This window comes from Typopeltis vanoorti, chromosome 2 (genome assembly GCF_054136105.1).
Source record: "Typopeltis vanoorti isolate ZY-2024b chromosome 2, IOZ_Tvanoo_1.0, whole genome shotgun sequence".
NCBI classification, from domain to species: domain Eukaryota; kingdom Metazoa; phylum Arthropoda; class Arachnida; order Uropygi; family Thelyphonidae; genus Typopeltis; species Typopeltis vanoorti.
Window position 1 is genome coordinate 171836477 of NC_143550.1, and position 18076 is coordinate 171854552.

The following is an 18076-nucleotide window of genomic DNA, read 5'->3' on the forward strand; positions in this document are numbered from 1 at the left end:
CATGGACTGTTTATTACTAACTCCATGTTCCAACATTATAATATGCACAAATTCACATGGAGAGAAGAGGCAAGGAATAAGAAAAGTCTCATTGACTATGTTATTGTCGATAGTGACGTTTTCTCCCTGGTGTACAGGGTTTGAAACTGGAAGTGATCACCACTTAGTCTACAGCAGGAAAAAATTGAATTTCGTATTGAAAAGAATAACATATAAGTAAGTTTTAAAGCAAATAAAAGTTGAGCATCTCTCAGATGTAAACTGTTGACTAAAACAGACAAACATGATTGAAGAAAAAATGAAAGAGTTATGAGAACAGGAACCAAACCTTGGAGATTCAGTGGCAATCACTGAAGAAAGCACAGATTGATTCAGCCAGAGAAGCATGTGGTGAGGGTGTTTGCAAGGATAGAAAAATCAGAAATCCACGGTGAACACAGGAAGTTAAAGAAGCAGTGAAAGAAAAGAAGAAAACATCAAAAGTTCTTGGCAAATAAGTAAGCTTGTGCTCTTAGAGAATACAGAGACAAATGTAAGAAAGCTAAACACTGTGTAAAACTAGCTAAATAAATATATGGGAGGAGTTTGGTAAGAACATAGAAAATAAATACCAAGAAGGTAGCAAGATATTCTGGAGGTTGTTGAAGAAGCTCAGAAATAGAGGGAAGAGTGCTGTAAAAGGAATGAGAGATGATAAATGTGACATGAAAACAGTAGAAAAATATATCCTCGAAGTATAGAGTAATTACTTTGAAAAATTGCTAAATGAAACAAGCAGTGATGACAGCAGAGTGGTAAAAAACACTGACCAAGCATGCAGTCAGGAAAACATATTCATACTCGAAGTAGAAAAAGACATTAAAAAGCTGAAATGTGGAAAGGCAGCAGGAATAGATGATATTTGACCAGAAATGCTCAAGTATGGAGGTATAAAAGTCTTAGAGTGGCTGCACTGCATAGCTCAGGTCTGCACAGAGGGACGAATTCCCGATGATTTGAGTAGAGTTCTAATAGTACCCACATATAAAAAGGGAAATAAAACTGAATGGGAGAATTACAGCAGTATTTCTCTACTGAGTGTGCCTGGTAAGATATATGCGAGTATACTTGAGTAACGTTTGAGAAGAATTGTGGAAGAGAAGCTTGGTGAAAAACAAGCTGGATTCAGGCCAAATAGAGGCTGAATCCAGCTTGTTTTTCACTTGTAGATCTGGAAAAGGCATATGACAAGGTGCCAAGAGAGAAGCTATTCGAAACCCCACAGTGTCAATGGGGCATTATATCAAGGAATACTATTTGAAAGTTTACTTAGTCTTTATTTATTTCTAAGTCAGCAGTTAAAATTGAAGGAAGTACAGGAAATTGGTTTAATGTTAAACCTGGTGTGAGACAAGGATGTACATTATCCCCTCTGTTATTCGTTATATATATGGATCACATTATGAAGGAAAGTGGTATTAAACATGATATGAAAGTGGGAGATGTTAATGTCAGATCTTTGCTTTACGGACGATGTTATACTTATCAATAAATCCACTACGAGTCTGCAAGATTCCTTGACTAAATTGAATAACTGTTGTAATAGATATAGTATGAAGGTCAGCATTAAAAATGCAAAGACAATGAAAACAGGCAGAAACAATGAAAATATTAGCTGCATTGTAAATGGAGAACTATAGAACAAGTAAAAGATTTCAGCTACTTAGGCATGATTTTTAGTGAAAATGGTAAATTAAATATGGAAATAGACAACAGAATCAACAAAGCTGGCATGGTAGAAAGTCAATTGAATAAATTTATATGGAATAAGAAAGAAATTAGCTAAAACTAAATTAGCTGTAAACAAGACAGTATTCAAGCCAATTTTAACTTATGAATCTGAGAGCTGGGTCAGAAGTAAAACATTTGACCAAATACTAGAGACTGCAGAAATGAGAGTCCTGAGAAAGATTATAGGCGTGAACAGATGGCATCAATGGCAATATCATATTAAAAACGAGGATATTAGGAAAGAACTTGACATTGTCAGCATCCAGGAATGCATTAGCAGAGCTAATCTCAGGTGGTATGGTCACTTAAACAGAATGGGAGAGGAAAGATTAGCAAAACAAGTGTTCTCCGCCAGTGTGGCAGAAAAAATACCTAGAGGAAGACCAAGATATAGATGGATTGATACAGTGAAAAGTGCCTTAAAAGATAGAAATATAAGATCTGATAATGTTAAAGTCTTGACAGGTATCAGACTGATTTGGAGGAAAATTGTAAATAGGAAGTTAGTAATGATGTAATTTTTCATGTAGTACTATCATATCCTATACACATTTGAAGATATATATCAGGAATTTGATGATGATGATGATAATGGTAAATTAAATATGGAAATTGAAAACAGAATCAACAAAGCTGGCATGGTAGGAAGTCAATTAAATAAATTTATATGGAATAAGAGAGAAATTAGTCAAAACACTAAATTAGCTACATACAAGACAGTATTTAAACCAATTTTAACTTATGGATCTGAGAGATGGATTAGAAATAAAACACTTGACCAAAGACTAGAGACTGCAGATATGAGAGTCCTGAGAAAGATTAGGGGCATGACTAGATTGCATCGATGGCAATATCATATTAAAAATGAGGATATTAGGAAAGGACTTGACAGTGTTAGCATTCAGGAATATGTGTTAGCAGATCTAATCTCAGGTGGTATGGTCACTTAAACCAATTTTAACTTATGGATCTGAGAGATGGATTAGAAAAACACTTGACCAAAGACTAGAGACCGCAGATATAAGAGTCCTGAGAAAGATTAGAGGCATGACTAGATGGCATCGATGGCAATATCATATTAAAAATGAGGATATTAGGAAAGGACTTGACATTGTTATCATTCAGGAATGTGTGTTAGCAGATCTAATCTCAGGTGTTATAGTCACTTAAACAGAATAAAAGCGGAATGATTAGCAAAACAAGTGTTCTCTGCCAGGTTGGCAGGAAAAAAGACTCAGAGGAAGACCAAGATATAGGTGGATTGATACAGTAAAAAGTGCCTTAAAGACAGAAATATAAGGTCTGATAATGTCGCAGTCTTGACAGGTAACAGACTGATTTGGAGGAAATTTGTTGATAGGAAGTTAGTAATGTTGTAGATTTTTCATGCGTACTATCATATTCTGTAACACCCCTTGAGTACTTGGGTACATGGCAGAAATTTGATGATGATGATATTTTCTTTCATTTTTTTTTTTTAATTCGTATTTTTATAAAATAATACTTATTTGGTCATGAGTTTGAAATAAGTAAGCTTGAGAACAATAAAGAAACACGATTTATATAGATTTTTAGTTTGTGAAAATAAAACAAAACACCCTCCCCTCTGACAAATAAATTTCCTCCAACAAATATATCACTGTTTAGTAAGATATAATTTCTGTAGGGATCGATATCTAAGTTCGATATGGGGGGGAGGGATATTCTTCACTTAGCGATCATATATCTTTTGATAACACTGGCCAACAAAAAAAATTTTTTTTTCTGCTGATTATGATCTGACACTTGTTTTTTACTAATTTGGGTGCACTGATTTCAAATATCAAACCCATTTTTCTCTATCACATCAGGTTTTTCCTCTATGGCATTTTCTTTTTGCTAATTTGTAAGTTTTTGATAGTTTTAAGGAGGCAGTACTATTTAGAGAATCAAAAAAATCGATTTTTTAATATTATTTTCTGAAAGTATGTACTTTTAAAAATCTGTTCCTAACTTTTTATCAAGAAATTCGAAATATTCCCTAAGATATAGCCTATTATTCAAAGCAGTGCGCAGATCAGAATCGGAGCGCTCACCGCTCTCACTTGTTAGTAAAGGAATAAATGCGTTAGAACCTGCAACGGCACGTACTGGCGCTTTGAATGCGAGAGAGGCCGAATAACCGACCTAATACATTTAGGTGATAAAAAGTAGGCAATGACAATTGCCTAAAACAAATGCTATATGCATCATAGCAGACAAAGAATGATCGAAATCAGTCAATCGTTAATCGATCATGAAAGTGTGATGAGCGCTTATAACATTTCAATAAAGTCTCTGGTTTTTTTTGTCTTGTTAATTGCATTCAAAGCGCCAGTACGTGCCGTTGCAGGTTCTTACGCATTTATTCCTTTACTAACAAGCGAGAGCGGTGAGCGCTCCGATTCTGATCTGCGCACCGCTTTGAATAATAGGCTATATCTTAGAGAATTTTTCGAATTTCTTGATAAAAAGTTAGGAACAGATTTTTAAAAGTACATACTTTCAGAAAATAATATTAAAAAATCGATTTTTTGATCCTCTAAATAGTACTGCCTCCTTAAAACTATCAAAAACTTACAAATTAGCAAAAAGAAAATGCCATAGAGGAAAAACCTGATGTGATAAAGAAAAATGGGTTTGATATTTGAAATCAGCACACCCAAATTAGTAAAAAACAAGTCTCATATAAAAGTCAGCAAAAATTGTGTTGGACTGTGTAATCAATACAGGAACCAGACAAGTGGTAGCCTCAATGCTTCTTTCTTTTAAATTGAATGAACTAATAATAATAATAAATAAATAAATAATGGAGTAGGTTGCAGGTTCCAAAATTAGGATTAAGATCCTTATTTCATTGCATTTCTAATATTATTATTATGATTATTATTAAGAGAGACCTTGAGGGAGTCAAGGACTCATCGAAAGAGAGAGGCCACATACTACATGCACCAGCTATCATATTTATTCTTGAATTCATTCACAGTGTTTGCACTCACACCATCCAATGCAATCAATTCCAATCACGCACCACCCTATGACAGAAAAATCTAGTTCTCTTTCCTAGTGGCATTTATTCTCAGCTTCGAAGGATGCCTTCTTGTCCTTTCCCCACCCTCGATAAATTGAAAAATTCCATCAACTGGTATCCTGTATGACCTTTCAGAAGTTTGTAAGTCTAAATCATATCATGCCTCTTTCTCCTGTTTGCTAGTATCTGCAGTTCTGCAAATTTTCAATCTGTCTTCACAACAAGTATTCCATAATCCTGATATAATTTTTGACACTCACCTTTACACTCTCTCCAATATATCAGAATCACAATGGAAAACAGGAGACCAGACCTGCGCACAATAGTCCAAGTGAGGTCTTATCAAGGCCTTGTAAAGAGGCAAAATGACATCGTTATCTTTACATGTGAATATTAGTTTCAGCATTGCAATTATCTTTTGAGTTGTATGTGCAATCTTTGCTATATGGCCCCTGAACTTCAACTTCCTATCCAATAACACTCCAAGATCCCTAGTCTCGTCACTTTATTCTAGCATAATCCCACAAATATAATATGACATTGGATATCTAATCATGCCAAAGTGAATAACTTTACATTTACTGACATTGAACTGACATCCATTTTCTCATGCCCACAATTTCAGTCTATTCACATCATTCTGCAAGTACTGCATATCAGCAGCATTCATGATTATCCTCCCTATCTTTGCATCATCAGCAAATAGCTGTATGTCACTTCTCGTCAAATCCTTCCTGATATCTTGTCAGTCAACGATCCTCTTATTATGCTTGCTAATATTCTATAACCCAAATCCATATTCTCCAATTTATGCAGCAGTTTACCATACTGTAGTCCAGTGGCACACTCAGAATTTAATCGGGGGGGGGGATGTTGAGTCGACGATTTGAGAATACATACTACACATTGCATATGACCTATGACTGCATCTGTAGTGATTGCCAATACATGATACCTGTGATCCTCTCTGGCCCAGCTCGGGCAAACGAAGCAGCGCTTGGTCCGCCCGAGCACTACTTCGCCTTGCGTTCACAGCGGCTGTGATTCCTGAGAGCTATAGGGTATTTCTACCTTATGTGACTGCTAAATCAGAAGTAGTATAGAAATAGAAGATTTGACACAACATAAATTTTAAAAATGAATTTTAATTAGGAAAAAATTTTTGAAAAATTTTCTAGTGTTTTTTGTTTTCCTTTTTCTTTTTTTTTTGGAGGGAGTCAAGTGGTAGTCTGTCAAAAGCCTTAGCAAAATCCAAAAGTATCATAGTGTATCCATTCCCCTTGTCTAGTTCAATGGTAATAGTGTTATAGAATGTGAGCAAGTTGCTAAAACATGACCTTCCCTTAGTAAACCCATGCTGCTCATTGCAAAGTAGAGATTATTATTAAAACTTCATATAAAACATCAACAATACCATGAAAGTACAAAAACTTCAGGTAGATAAACAACTGTTTTTTAAAGATACAACAATTATGGTATATTCATTTATTTTGAAAGGCATCACTAAGATTTACATCAACGGTGAGAAATTTGCTTCACATAAATGTCTCACATATTTCTCAAACTTGGGATTTTCTATTTAACTCATTATGGATGAAAGATACTGTTTACTCATGTAGAATGTAATGTCTTTTAATGATTTTTTTTTTATATCTCAAATTCAATAAAAGAAGAGCATCGAAAATGTTTACCATTTGGAGGTAATCCAATATTTTTTAAGCACCTTCTGGCAGCTATTCCAGATTTCTGTTCAGCAGTCCTTTCATCATCATCATCTTTGGTAACATCTTCTATGCTATTACCAGAGACTCCTTTAAACCTCTTGTCAGTGTTCTCCATCTAGAGAATAATAATACTAATTAATTAATAAATAAAATAATAAAAAAACATGCAGAACAAAATAACACTTGCTGGCATTCACTTCACTGTTCATGTACATTCAAATACAACTGTACACTTGGGGAATCCTTGGTAGGGGAACCTCATTCTGGTGATTACAGGACTACAAAACCTGAGGCATATGATACCAGACAGCAGTCTTGTTTCATGTAACATACCTAATATACTGCTATCATTCTCCTTTCTCTCTCTCTCTCTCTCTCTCCCTCTTCTTGCTCCTTCCTCTCAGGGGGGGGAGCAAGAAGAATTGGCAATGTGACCACAGGATAATGATGGTCAATTTAATGTTGCAAAATGTTTGGACACAGTTTCAGTTGGCAAACTTGTAATATTATCTAGAAGACAAAATTTTATTTCTCATTAATAATTCTTTCAATTTATTATTGTAGTCGACCCTCTCTCTCTCTCTCTCTCTCCTTTCCAGGTGTCAGCATCCTCTGCCAGTCTGGAACTCAGTATTTTGGACAGGCAGTATGGACTACTTTAGTCAGGAAAAATAAACATAAAAAATATATCCATAACAGACAACCAAAAAGTGAACTCTCACAACATACCTTGGAGAAAGACCACTTCCTCAGATGGAAGAAAGCCAGGCTACTTCACAAATCCCAGTTTAAATCAAAGACTTCCTGGAAGAAGTGCAGTGCTACAAAATCTGGGTAACTATAACAGAACAGACAGTATAGATTTTGGTGCACTGCCCTATCTACCCATTATCATTAATAACAGGAATCACAATGAAGAGCGCTACTGTGTCCCTCATCCACATGACCATCCTCATTGTGTGTGTGTGTGTGTGTGTGTGTGTGTGTGTGTGTGTGTGTGTGTGTGTGTGTGTGTGTGTGTGTGTGTGTGTGTGTGTGTGTGTGTGTGTGTGTGTGTGTGTGTGTGTGTGTGTGTGTGTGTGTGTGTGTTTCACTGAGTGTATTGTTAAAATGCCTCTGATAATGCTAGCTTGAGCTAGTGAAATGTCAGCTTGTAAATAGTTAATTTTAGTCAATAAATTATTTATTTTCATTCCAGTGTCTATGTAGCTTTCTGTTCCAGAAACTTCAAAGAACCACAGCAACAGTTACTAAAATTCAAATATGGAAATATCACTATAACAAAATGATGCACTACAATGAACTAAGGAAATTGTGCTAAGCCCCCACAGAACCTTAACATATTATCTTATGCTTATGATTACAAACATTAAAGAGCTCAAGACTTTTACAATAGTAACTGAATATCCTGCAAACATATACAGATGACAAAACACAAATGACTGACAACAACCTACATAAACAAGGGAAATTATAGAAAATAAAATTGGTAGGAACATACATAAAGTACACACAAAATGACAACATGACTAAGTACAAATGCAAACAATAATGGGAGACATAAAAATAAATTAGAAGAGTATGAAATAAAAACAAAAATCTGGAATTAATGTTTAAAATTTTGAAATGTTACATTAGCTTACCTGAAATCTTCATAAAACTAAGTATGTGCAGATTGTACAATTAAAATAAAAAAATTAGATTTAAAAAAAAAATCAAAAATTCGAAATGAAAAATGGATTTAGAATTTTTAACTTATGGATAAAGAATCTTTCAAACACAAAATTAGCTGTTACCCAAACAAATTTCATAAGTTTTAATTCACTTTTGAATTAAACCGATACACTATGTTGTGCAATATTTCTTTAATTTATAGTGTGAGGAGAACAGTATGAATTTATGCAACCTGTCCATCACTGGATCTCTGTCCAATTGGGAAGCTCTCCACAAGGTAGATGACAATTATAAACTTGACTGCTGAAGTTTTCAGATAAGTTTTCATTTTAAATGGGACAGAGTGCACATATTTAGTTCCCTACAAAGATTTCTGGTAGGTGACATTAATATAAGCTAAAGTAACATTGATGCTGGATTTTCATTTTTATAATTTCATAATCTTCTAGTTCTTTTTTGTGTCTTCCATTATTGCATTTGTAATTTCTCATGCCATTTTGTAAGCTTTTTTTTGTATGGTTCCTGCCAATCCTTTGTTTGAAGTATGACCTCTCACCATTTCCTTTGTTCTATTTCCCACCATTCTTTTATTCTATTTCTTGCAATTTGTTATCCTATCTCAGACTAGGAAGCTGACTTGGTTGGCAAGGACAGGAGAAAGTGCTATATCAGCAGAAATGAGTAAATCAGGACAATAAATGTGATAAGATGATGTTAATAGATGAAAATGGTCGATCAGGATGTGCAGATGAAATACCCTGATGAACTGCTTACTGAATATGGTACTTAGTTATGCAATTTATCACGGCATGTCACCTTCATCGATGCGATATTACAAGAAGCTTGAGTGGAGAGAAATTGATGAGGACTGAGTGCTGGTGAGTGAGCAAGAGGTATACGAAGAATTAGGTAAATCTGATGTGAATAAGGCAATAAGAATTAATGGCATATCGCTGCATATCTTGAGGGAATATTTCAGGGAGTTGATGGTAGCCTTGTTGGCTTTCCCATTAACAAGTCGTGTAACGGCATAAATTTCAAAAGAGTGGAAAGAGGTAAATTTTTTATCCTATTTTATAAAGGAGAAGGACTTGCCTTAAGGGGAGAAAAAATATTAACTTCTTGCAAGTCTGAAAGTAAGAGCATCATGCAAACTACTGGGCAAAGGGCAGCAATATCTGGATGTATTTCAAAAGTTAGGAGATGAAATAAAGCTATATGAGAAGGATGAAGCATGAGGGAGAGCAGAGACTATCCACCTAAGGCAGAAATGGATGTTTGTGAATGTCTTTAAGATGAGAGGAGTTCACAACCTGGTGCAAGATTAGCAGCCTGCTTAATAGAAGCGACATGGCTTACAAAAGTTCCTTGTTTGATCTCAGGAGCAAGAGCGAGCATTTAATCCTTAGTCCATTAAAGGTACTGATGTATGATAGGTTTGCTACCTTTTCTCGGGTGAGATTCACTTTAAGAAAAAAAAAAGAACGTGAGGGTAATAATCAATTATACAAGAAGTATAAAGAGCAGGTCAAGAACATGACTAAGTAAGGAAAGCACAGCACAGTAGAAATTAGCCAATTAAGAAAAATCCCACAGAATTCTTTTGATAATGTGTCTAATAGAAGAAAGAATAATGATGGCTAATATGCATGGTAGACTAACTCCATGTCTGATAATGATGATAACAAGTACCTGAGATGCATTTTAACAGTAGATTTTTCTGGAACTCATCATAAGTGTGGTAGTATAATATATCTGGTTGCTTGGAGGATAGATGTCAAATATAACCAAGCAAATTAACTCTTATAATTCTCAATTATATCAAATTTCTGTTTCTGTCTTTCAGATATATGCTTATAATAAATAAATTATATATACACTATAAGTAAATAATAAATTTGATATACACTTATAATAAATACAATTTTTATCAAACTGTAATAAGTGATATTACCTTGATGGTGAAATTTACAGATTCAGAACTCACATCTCCTACAGTAATCTGTCCTCCATGTAATAAATCACTCTTCTGAAACATATTTTCAGTTTCATCCTACATGAAAATTATCAAATATTTAATAAATCATTTAATGCTCATTCAAAAATTTTATAAATTTTTAGAACATAACTGATGATATACACTAAGTGCAAAAATTGCTAATAATATAGTATATTAATATTGGAAAAAAATAGAGGATAAAAACATTGGATAAAGGCAAAAAAAGGTAATAAAAACTAAAGGTAATAATAAAGATGAATGCAGATGAATTTAGGACTATGGGAGAAGAAGAATAATAAAGATAATAAAAAAGGTAAAACATTGAATAAAGATAGTTTTTTGTTATTAGAGTCTGTAAAACCAGAAATGATCTACACTCTCTAAAAAAAAGGTAAGCAAGCAGTAGTCACACTCAAACTAACTCCTCACTCAACGACCCCCTCTCCCCCTCCCAGAAGGGCAACTGCAGGGCTACTAGTATTAATGACGGGTCTTTACGTTAGAAGACATGAAGACAATGGTCCTTTTGGTTACTTTGATTTTTAATTTTTTTTTTTTTTTTATACAGCTCCTATTCATGTAAAGCTTTTATAAACCTGTAGTACATCTGTACCATGGGTGGACTACAAAATTTAATTTCCATTTTTATTTTATTTTTTTATTTTTTTTTATTTTTATTATTTTTTACCTGGTCCAGATACCTTGCTTTAGAGTCCAAACATGGAACATTTCAAGCCACTTTGAGCCTGCAATAAGAAAAGCAGTGATCTTATAGGGAGTGATGAAATACATCTCAAATCTAAAAACAATCACAAACATCCATGTTCGTGGTGGATTCAAACCCACAAACTATTGGTTGGAGAGCAATATACTAAACACTCTGCCAGGATTTCTATCTATCTACTGTGGAACTGGAAGAATTGTTTTCAGTCTAATTTCTCAACTTGAACAGGACACAAGGTTGAATGCATTCTGGAAATCCTGATTAAAGTCATTTCTGAAACACAAAAATATTTGTTCCATCTTATCTCCGACTTATATCAAACAGTCACCTCCACTACAACAGCTCCATTCCTGAATCTACTTTTGCTGATATAGGGAATTTTCAACTAAAAGTGAGATCACTGGTCTCATATGGAGGTGGCAGTTTTTCCTCTGAAAAACAGATAACTACCAATAACACATGAAATTAACAGACATACCACACACACTAGCATCACAGCCTTAGATGACAACCATAATTCCAAACAACCACCACCACCACCACCACCTTTGTTAGTTTCAATTTTTCTGTTATCAATATTACTCCTGTCATGTGATCTCAATCTTTCAGAAAACTAATGACTAGATCTCACTTATGCCAATAATTTTTGTGAAATGTGCACTGACTAATGCCACAAACTACACTAGAGGTTATGGTAACCAATCCCTCAACAGGTGAAGGTTGATAAACAAATGAGGGATGGAGTCCTCGTAGAACTGCTGAAGGATAACTTGAAGGTCTGACACCTAGGATGAATGATGGTAGAAGTAATAGCCAGCCAATAGCAGTAACTACAAACTCAGTAGGAGAAGTCTCTATTGCAAATGGGTAGGAAGTAGTTGTAAGTCAAGGTGAAGAATTAACTCCAAAAGAGAGAACCTAGCCTTCCAATTTGGGAATTGGGCATAGGATCAACAATCCTACCGACAAAAAAAAAAAAAAAAATTCAGAAGTTGTGAAAGCAGACTACAAAAAAAAAAAAAAAAAAGAATATACTGAGAAAACATTTAGATAAATGATGCGGGTAAAGATATGGAGAAAAAAAAATCTGATATGTATTGCTACTTGGAATACAAACACTGAAAACTCCCAGAATCTTAAAGGTAAACAGAGAAGATAAAACAGCCAGATGGCCATAAATCACACTATATTCTACAGAAGAGATGAAAAGAATGTAGAGAACAGATTTTATAGTAAAGAATAAGTTGAATGTCAGTAAAAATATTTCAAACTAGTTAATAAAAAAGATTTGTATATGTAGAATATTAGTTAAGTTCTTCAATATCACCTCATTTGTACCTATGCAACACTAGCAGCTAATGAAATAAAAGATGTGTTTGGCAGCAAGTTGAAAGAAATATATGATGGAGTATCAAAGAATTATGTGATATAATTGCTAGAACTGGAAAACAGAAGGGATACAAACAGAAGCTTACATATGAATAGAAATAACAATGCAATAAGGCTCAAGTATTCTGTGATAAGTAAGAGCATGTTGGTAAAGAGTACATGGATACAAACAAAAGATATTCATAAAGTTACATGGAAATCAGCTGATGGAGTAACCAAAAATCAGAGATGATGTCCTCATTGCAATTCATACTTGACAAGAAATTGCATTCATCATCATCAAATTCCTGCCGTGTACCCTCAAAGGATGAACAGGATATGATAGTACTAATGATGAAAAATTTACATCATTAGTAACTTCTTATCTACAATTTTCCTCCAAATCTGTCTATTACTTGTCAAGACTCCAAAATTATCAGATCTTATATTTCTATCTTCTGAGGCACTTTTTACCTTATCAATCCACCTTTATCTTGGTCTTCCTCTGGGTCTTTTTCCTGCAAACCTAGCAGAGAACACTTGTTTTGCTAATCTTTCCCATTCTATTCTGTTTAAATGACCATACCACCTGAGATTAGCTCTGCTAACGCATTCCTCGATGCCAACAATGTCAAGTTATTTCCTAATATCCTTGTTTTTAATACGATGTTGTGTTATATCTTTGTTTTCTTCCGCCATTGTTATTTAATATACTAACTTACATCCTTAATAATGCCCTACTCAACTCTACCTAGGAACGCTTCCTTTTTGGACACTAGCAAATTTATTTTTTTATTGCTGCGCCAGCCAGAGTCCTATAATATGAGCTTATTCAAAATTCAGGGAAATATTCCTAGGTTAACTGGCATTCATTCTAATATGCACTAAATAGATACTGGTTTCAATTGCAGTCGTGACCAATAAATCTATTACTCAAACATTATCATTAAATTCCCTCCCGCTATGGTTCTAAATTTTTGCAAGTGATAATTTGAATTCTCGAATCAAGCACGAAACAGGCATATACAATAAAACATGTTTATTGAAACAAATTCACTTTACAACTATAATTGAAATGGGATATTAAGCTTTACAAAATCTCTTAATAAGTTAGTTACTCAATACTAATTTAAGAAAACACTCATAGATCAACTTGGCAATTACTCATACTCTATGCAACATTAAAACAAGCTATGTTATTCTAAATCAAACTCTTAATTCTTGCTACATTAAAATGCATTTCTCAACCCGTTACTATTCTGATATAAATCATCTACAAAATATCAAATTCACATATAATCTCAGTCACATGCAGCTAAAATTTCACTCCTGACATTCCTTTGTTTAGCAGAATTACTCGATCTCAAAATTCAAATCCTTATTATAGTCCACTATTAAATGTCCACTTAATATGATCTAACATTAAATTCTGTCTCATTTAAGCATACAACAAAGGTCTTTACGTTACCCAATCTTTTTCTTCCGAAGGTCTGTTAACGGCTGCGTGTATATCGGGTCCTCCTTCCGTCAGTAGCTTCCGCAATGGGCTTACGACTACGCCGTCCGTTTTACACTCTTCCCGGGCTCAAAATTCTCACTGCCTCGATACAGCGCATTCTCTGCTCCTACTCGAGCGGGACATCTCTCTTGCTCGTCCCTACTCCGTTCGCTATTCAGGAATCCTCGAAGTAAATCAGGAACAACCAAAAAAGCCCCACATTATCGCTCACATTCCGCTTATATTTCGTCCCTTCTTTACCATACGACCCTTCATTTTCATGCCCTTAAGGTGATCCTCAAGTCCTAGCTGCCATTTAGGTACTGTATTCTCGGGAATCCCGCTTACGTCATCTTCCTCGTATGTTGTAGCTGGCACCATTACGGCCGACACATGCGTATGTAACTCAACCTTTGCACTCGTACTCTTAACTTCTTTGGCAACTTCTTAAGTTTAAGACAGCTTAATGGGACAAGATTATACTACAATTTCCTTATTAAATTTTCACTAATCCTATAATCCTTCAGTTTAACTTTCAACTATAAGATTTTTTTAGTACGATTTACATGTTATTATACAAATTCCTTTGCAACATAAATTCAAAACTGTGTGCTGTCAACCAGATATTATCTGAGTTAGCCAAATTCTTATGTTAGATTCTGAACGTATAATTTCTAAAAATCGTCCATTCAGGATCTAAGAGTTGCCATTGATGCCATCTGTTCATGCCCCTAATCTTTCTCAGCACTATCTGCGGTCTCTAGTTTTTGGTCAAGTGTTTTATTTCTAATCCATCTCTCAGATCCATTGGTTTGAACACTGTCTTGTATACAGCTAATTTAATGTTTTGACTAATTTCTCTCTTATTCCATATAAATTTATTGTTGACATTCTACAGCTTTGTTGATTCTGTTATCTATTTCCATATTTAATTTACCATCTTCACTAAAAATCGTGCCTAAGTTGCTGAAATGTTTCACTTGTTATATAGGCTCTCCATTCACAATGCACTTGATATTTTCAATGTCTTTGTCTTGTAATTATTATTATTCAAGCCTCCATGGAGTCAAAAGACTCATCGTGGGAGGTCCTTCCTAAGAACATAAAGTCTGTCAAGATTCATCAAGGGGAGGTCCCCCCTAAGAAACACAAAGTCTATCATACCACTCGTTAAAATCATTGACCGTTCTCGCTCTCACCATCAGGCAATGCATTCCACGGTTCAACCGCCCTCCACGCAAAGAAACCATTCTTCACCCTCTTGCTCACAGTTGTCTTTCGTAACTTCCAGGGAAGACCTCTTGTCATCACTCCTTCCCGCTGTTCAACCAAATGAAAGAACTCCCCAGTGTCAACCCTGTAACCACCTCTCAACAGTTTAAAAGTCTCAATCATATCACCTCTCCTTCTTCTATCCACCAAACTCTACAGTCCACATTCCCTCAGCCGATCCTCATAACCAAAATTGTACAGTCCTGAAACCATCTTTGTCATCTGTCTTTGTATCCTTTCCACAGTTAATTTATCCCCTTCAAATCCTGGGGACCAAATCTGAGAACAATAGTCTAAGTATGGTCTGATGTGAGACTTATACAACGGAATGATAACCATTTTATCTCTGCAGATCAGTGTCCTCATAAATGCAACAATCCTCTGTGTTACCTTCACCACCTTTGCAATGTCCCCTAAATTTCAGGTTTCTATCAATCATCAACCACAGATCTCTTGCCTCCCCTACTTCCTCCAGTATAACTCCTCCCATAGAGAATGCAGCATCCCATCGATGTTTCCCAAACCCCAAGACCTTACATTTTGCTGCATTAAACTGACACTCCCATTCATTTGCCCATCTATCTAGCTTATTCAAATCCTCTTGCAGGGCTACCACATCTGCACTTTTACTAAGAATCCTTCCCAGCTTCGCATCATCCACAAACAGCTGAATATCCCCTTGCAATCCACTGGCAATGTTATTGATATAAAGGTTAAACAATATAAGCTAGTACTGAGTCCTGTGGGACCCCACTTGTAACCCTCTGCCTCCTTGAAACTGCTCCACCATACACAACTCTCTGATACCTATCGGACAGCCAATCCTGAATTCCGTTGACCAATCTGACATCCAGACCCATGTACTCCAATTTAAATATCAGCTTATCTTGTGGCACCCTCTCAAATGCATTCGCTAAGTCTAACAAAATTGCAGTATATGCCTTTCCCTCATCTAATGTTCTTGTAACTTTATTATAAAAGTCTAGCATATTGCTAAAACAAGAACGCCCTTTCACAAATCCATGTTGACTCTCACAGATAACATTACCCTCATCTGCCCAATGCTGTATACGGTCCATCACTACTTTCTCCAAGATCATAACAACTACTGATGACACACGGACTGGCCTATAATTAGACACTTCCAGTCTGTTACCACCCTTATGCAATGGCACTATCTTACCTTTCTTTCATTCCCTGGGCACCTTTACTGCAGCCAGACTTTCATTGAAAAGTCTGGTCAGATCCCTAGCACATTCTCTCATAACTCATGGTGAAATACCATCCAGTCCCAAAGCTTTACTGACATCCAGAGTACTCAGTATCTGAAACACACCCTCCTCCTGTACCTCTAAACCTCAAACCAGCCCTATCCTTCTAGCATTAAAACTGACTCCTCTAGGACGAAATACTCCAATAGTGTCCATTTTTATCCCACAATATCATTCTTCCACAGTCATTTCTCCTCCCACTGGCCACATAGCTAAAAAATTCCCTAGGATTTTCTTTGGATCTTATGGCCAATATCCTCTCATATTCCAGTTTCGCTTTCCTTACCGCACTAGTCACTCTTCTGGCCTGTGTCTTATATTCTTCATGCATCTTCTCTTCACCTGTCTCCTTATATCTCTTCCATAGGCCTCTTTTTCGCATGCAATTCCTGTTTAATATTGTTTGTCATCCACTTTACTCCAAATTGTGTCCTCTTCTTCACTCGTGGTATACAACTTACCATTGCTGCTAACAAATATTCTTTCACAATTTCCCACGCACTAATGATATCCCGGTCTTCCAATTCCTCCCTCCATGAAACTTCCCGAAGTTGACGTCTAAGACTATTATAATCACCTGCTTTATAATTCCACATAAGTTCCTGTCTCTTTGATTCTCCTGGATGTCTATTTATTTTCCAAGTCAAAACCATATGGTTACTCTCTCCAACTGGTGTGAGAGATGTCATCTCAGTTATTATCAACTCTTCTGATGCTATAAACAAATCCAAAACTCTTGAACCTGTTGTTCCCTCTGTTACATGTTGCCTAAGACTGCCCCTCAAGAATTCTAGAAATTCCATTCCCCTATTGCTACATGCATCTTCCTCTCTCCAATTTATACTACTGTAGTTAAAATCTCCCATAACAATCATTCTTCTTGCACTTGCCAAACATCTCCTGGTCCCCATCCTCTGTGATCCTGGGTCTGTAGCAACACCCCACTAAATATTCTGTCTTGCCTACCTCTACTTCACGCCATATGCTCTCAAAATCATTTGTCTCACTTCCTTCCAAAGCTTCCACTCTTAGAGGACATAAGTCATCACTTATCATAAGCAGTACCCCACCACCATGCTTTCCCCTCCTATCCTGACGAAAAATGCTGTACCCAGCGACTTCTATTCCTGTTATTATATCCCCTTCTGTCAACCACATCTCAGTGATCCCAATAACTTTTGCCCATTATTTCTGACCTTCATACCATATCTATTACAACAGTTATTCAATTTAGTGAGGGAATCTTGCAGAGAATAATGAATAACAGAGGGGATAATGTACATCCTTGTCTGACACCAGACTTAACATTAAACCATCTTCCTGTACTCAATTCAATTCTAACTGCTGACTTACACTGAAATAAAGACTAAGTATTGCTTGATATAATGCCCCATTGACACCATATAACTGTAGCGTATTGAACAGCTTCTCTCTTGGTACCTTGTCATATGCCTTTTCCAGATCTACAAAACTTAAATACACATCATTGTTATATTCCCATGATTTCTCCACTATTTGTCATAAAGTGAAGATTTGATCCTGACGGCCTCTATTTGGCCTGAATCCAGCTTGTTCTTCACCAAACTTTCTTCCACAATTTTCAACTGTTTCTCAAGTATACTTACATAAATCTTCAGGAATACTCAGTAGGGAAACACCAGTGTAATTCTCACATTCAGTTTTATTTCTCTTTTTATATATGGGTACTATGAGAGCTCTACTCCAAT

General features: G+C 35.6%; 1 protein-coding gene across 1 annotated transcript in view; it reads right to left on the reverse strand.

Moving 5' to 3' along the window:
• Nop17l (PIH1 domain-containing protein Nop17-like) overlaps nucleotides 1–18076 on the reverse strand; it is a 187808-nt gene that overhangs the window by 139661 nt on the left and 30071 nt on the right. Inside the window, exons 2-3 of the mRNA XM_090409634.1 lie at nucleotides 10172–10270; nucleotides 6511–6658 (exon numbers count right to left, since the gene is read on the reverse strand). Coding sequence (XP_090265760.1) covers nucleotides 6511–6658; nucleotides 10172–10270 — 247 coding nt within the window. The remainder of the gene's footprint in view (nucleotides 1–6510; nucleotides 6659–10171; nucleotides 10271–18076) is intronic.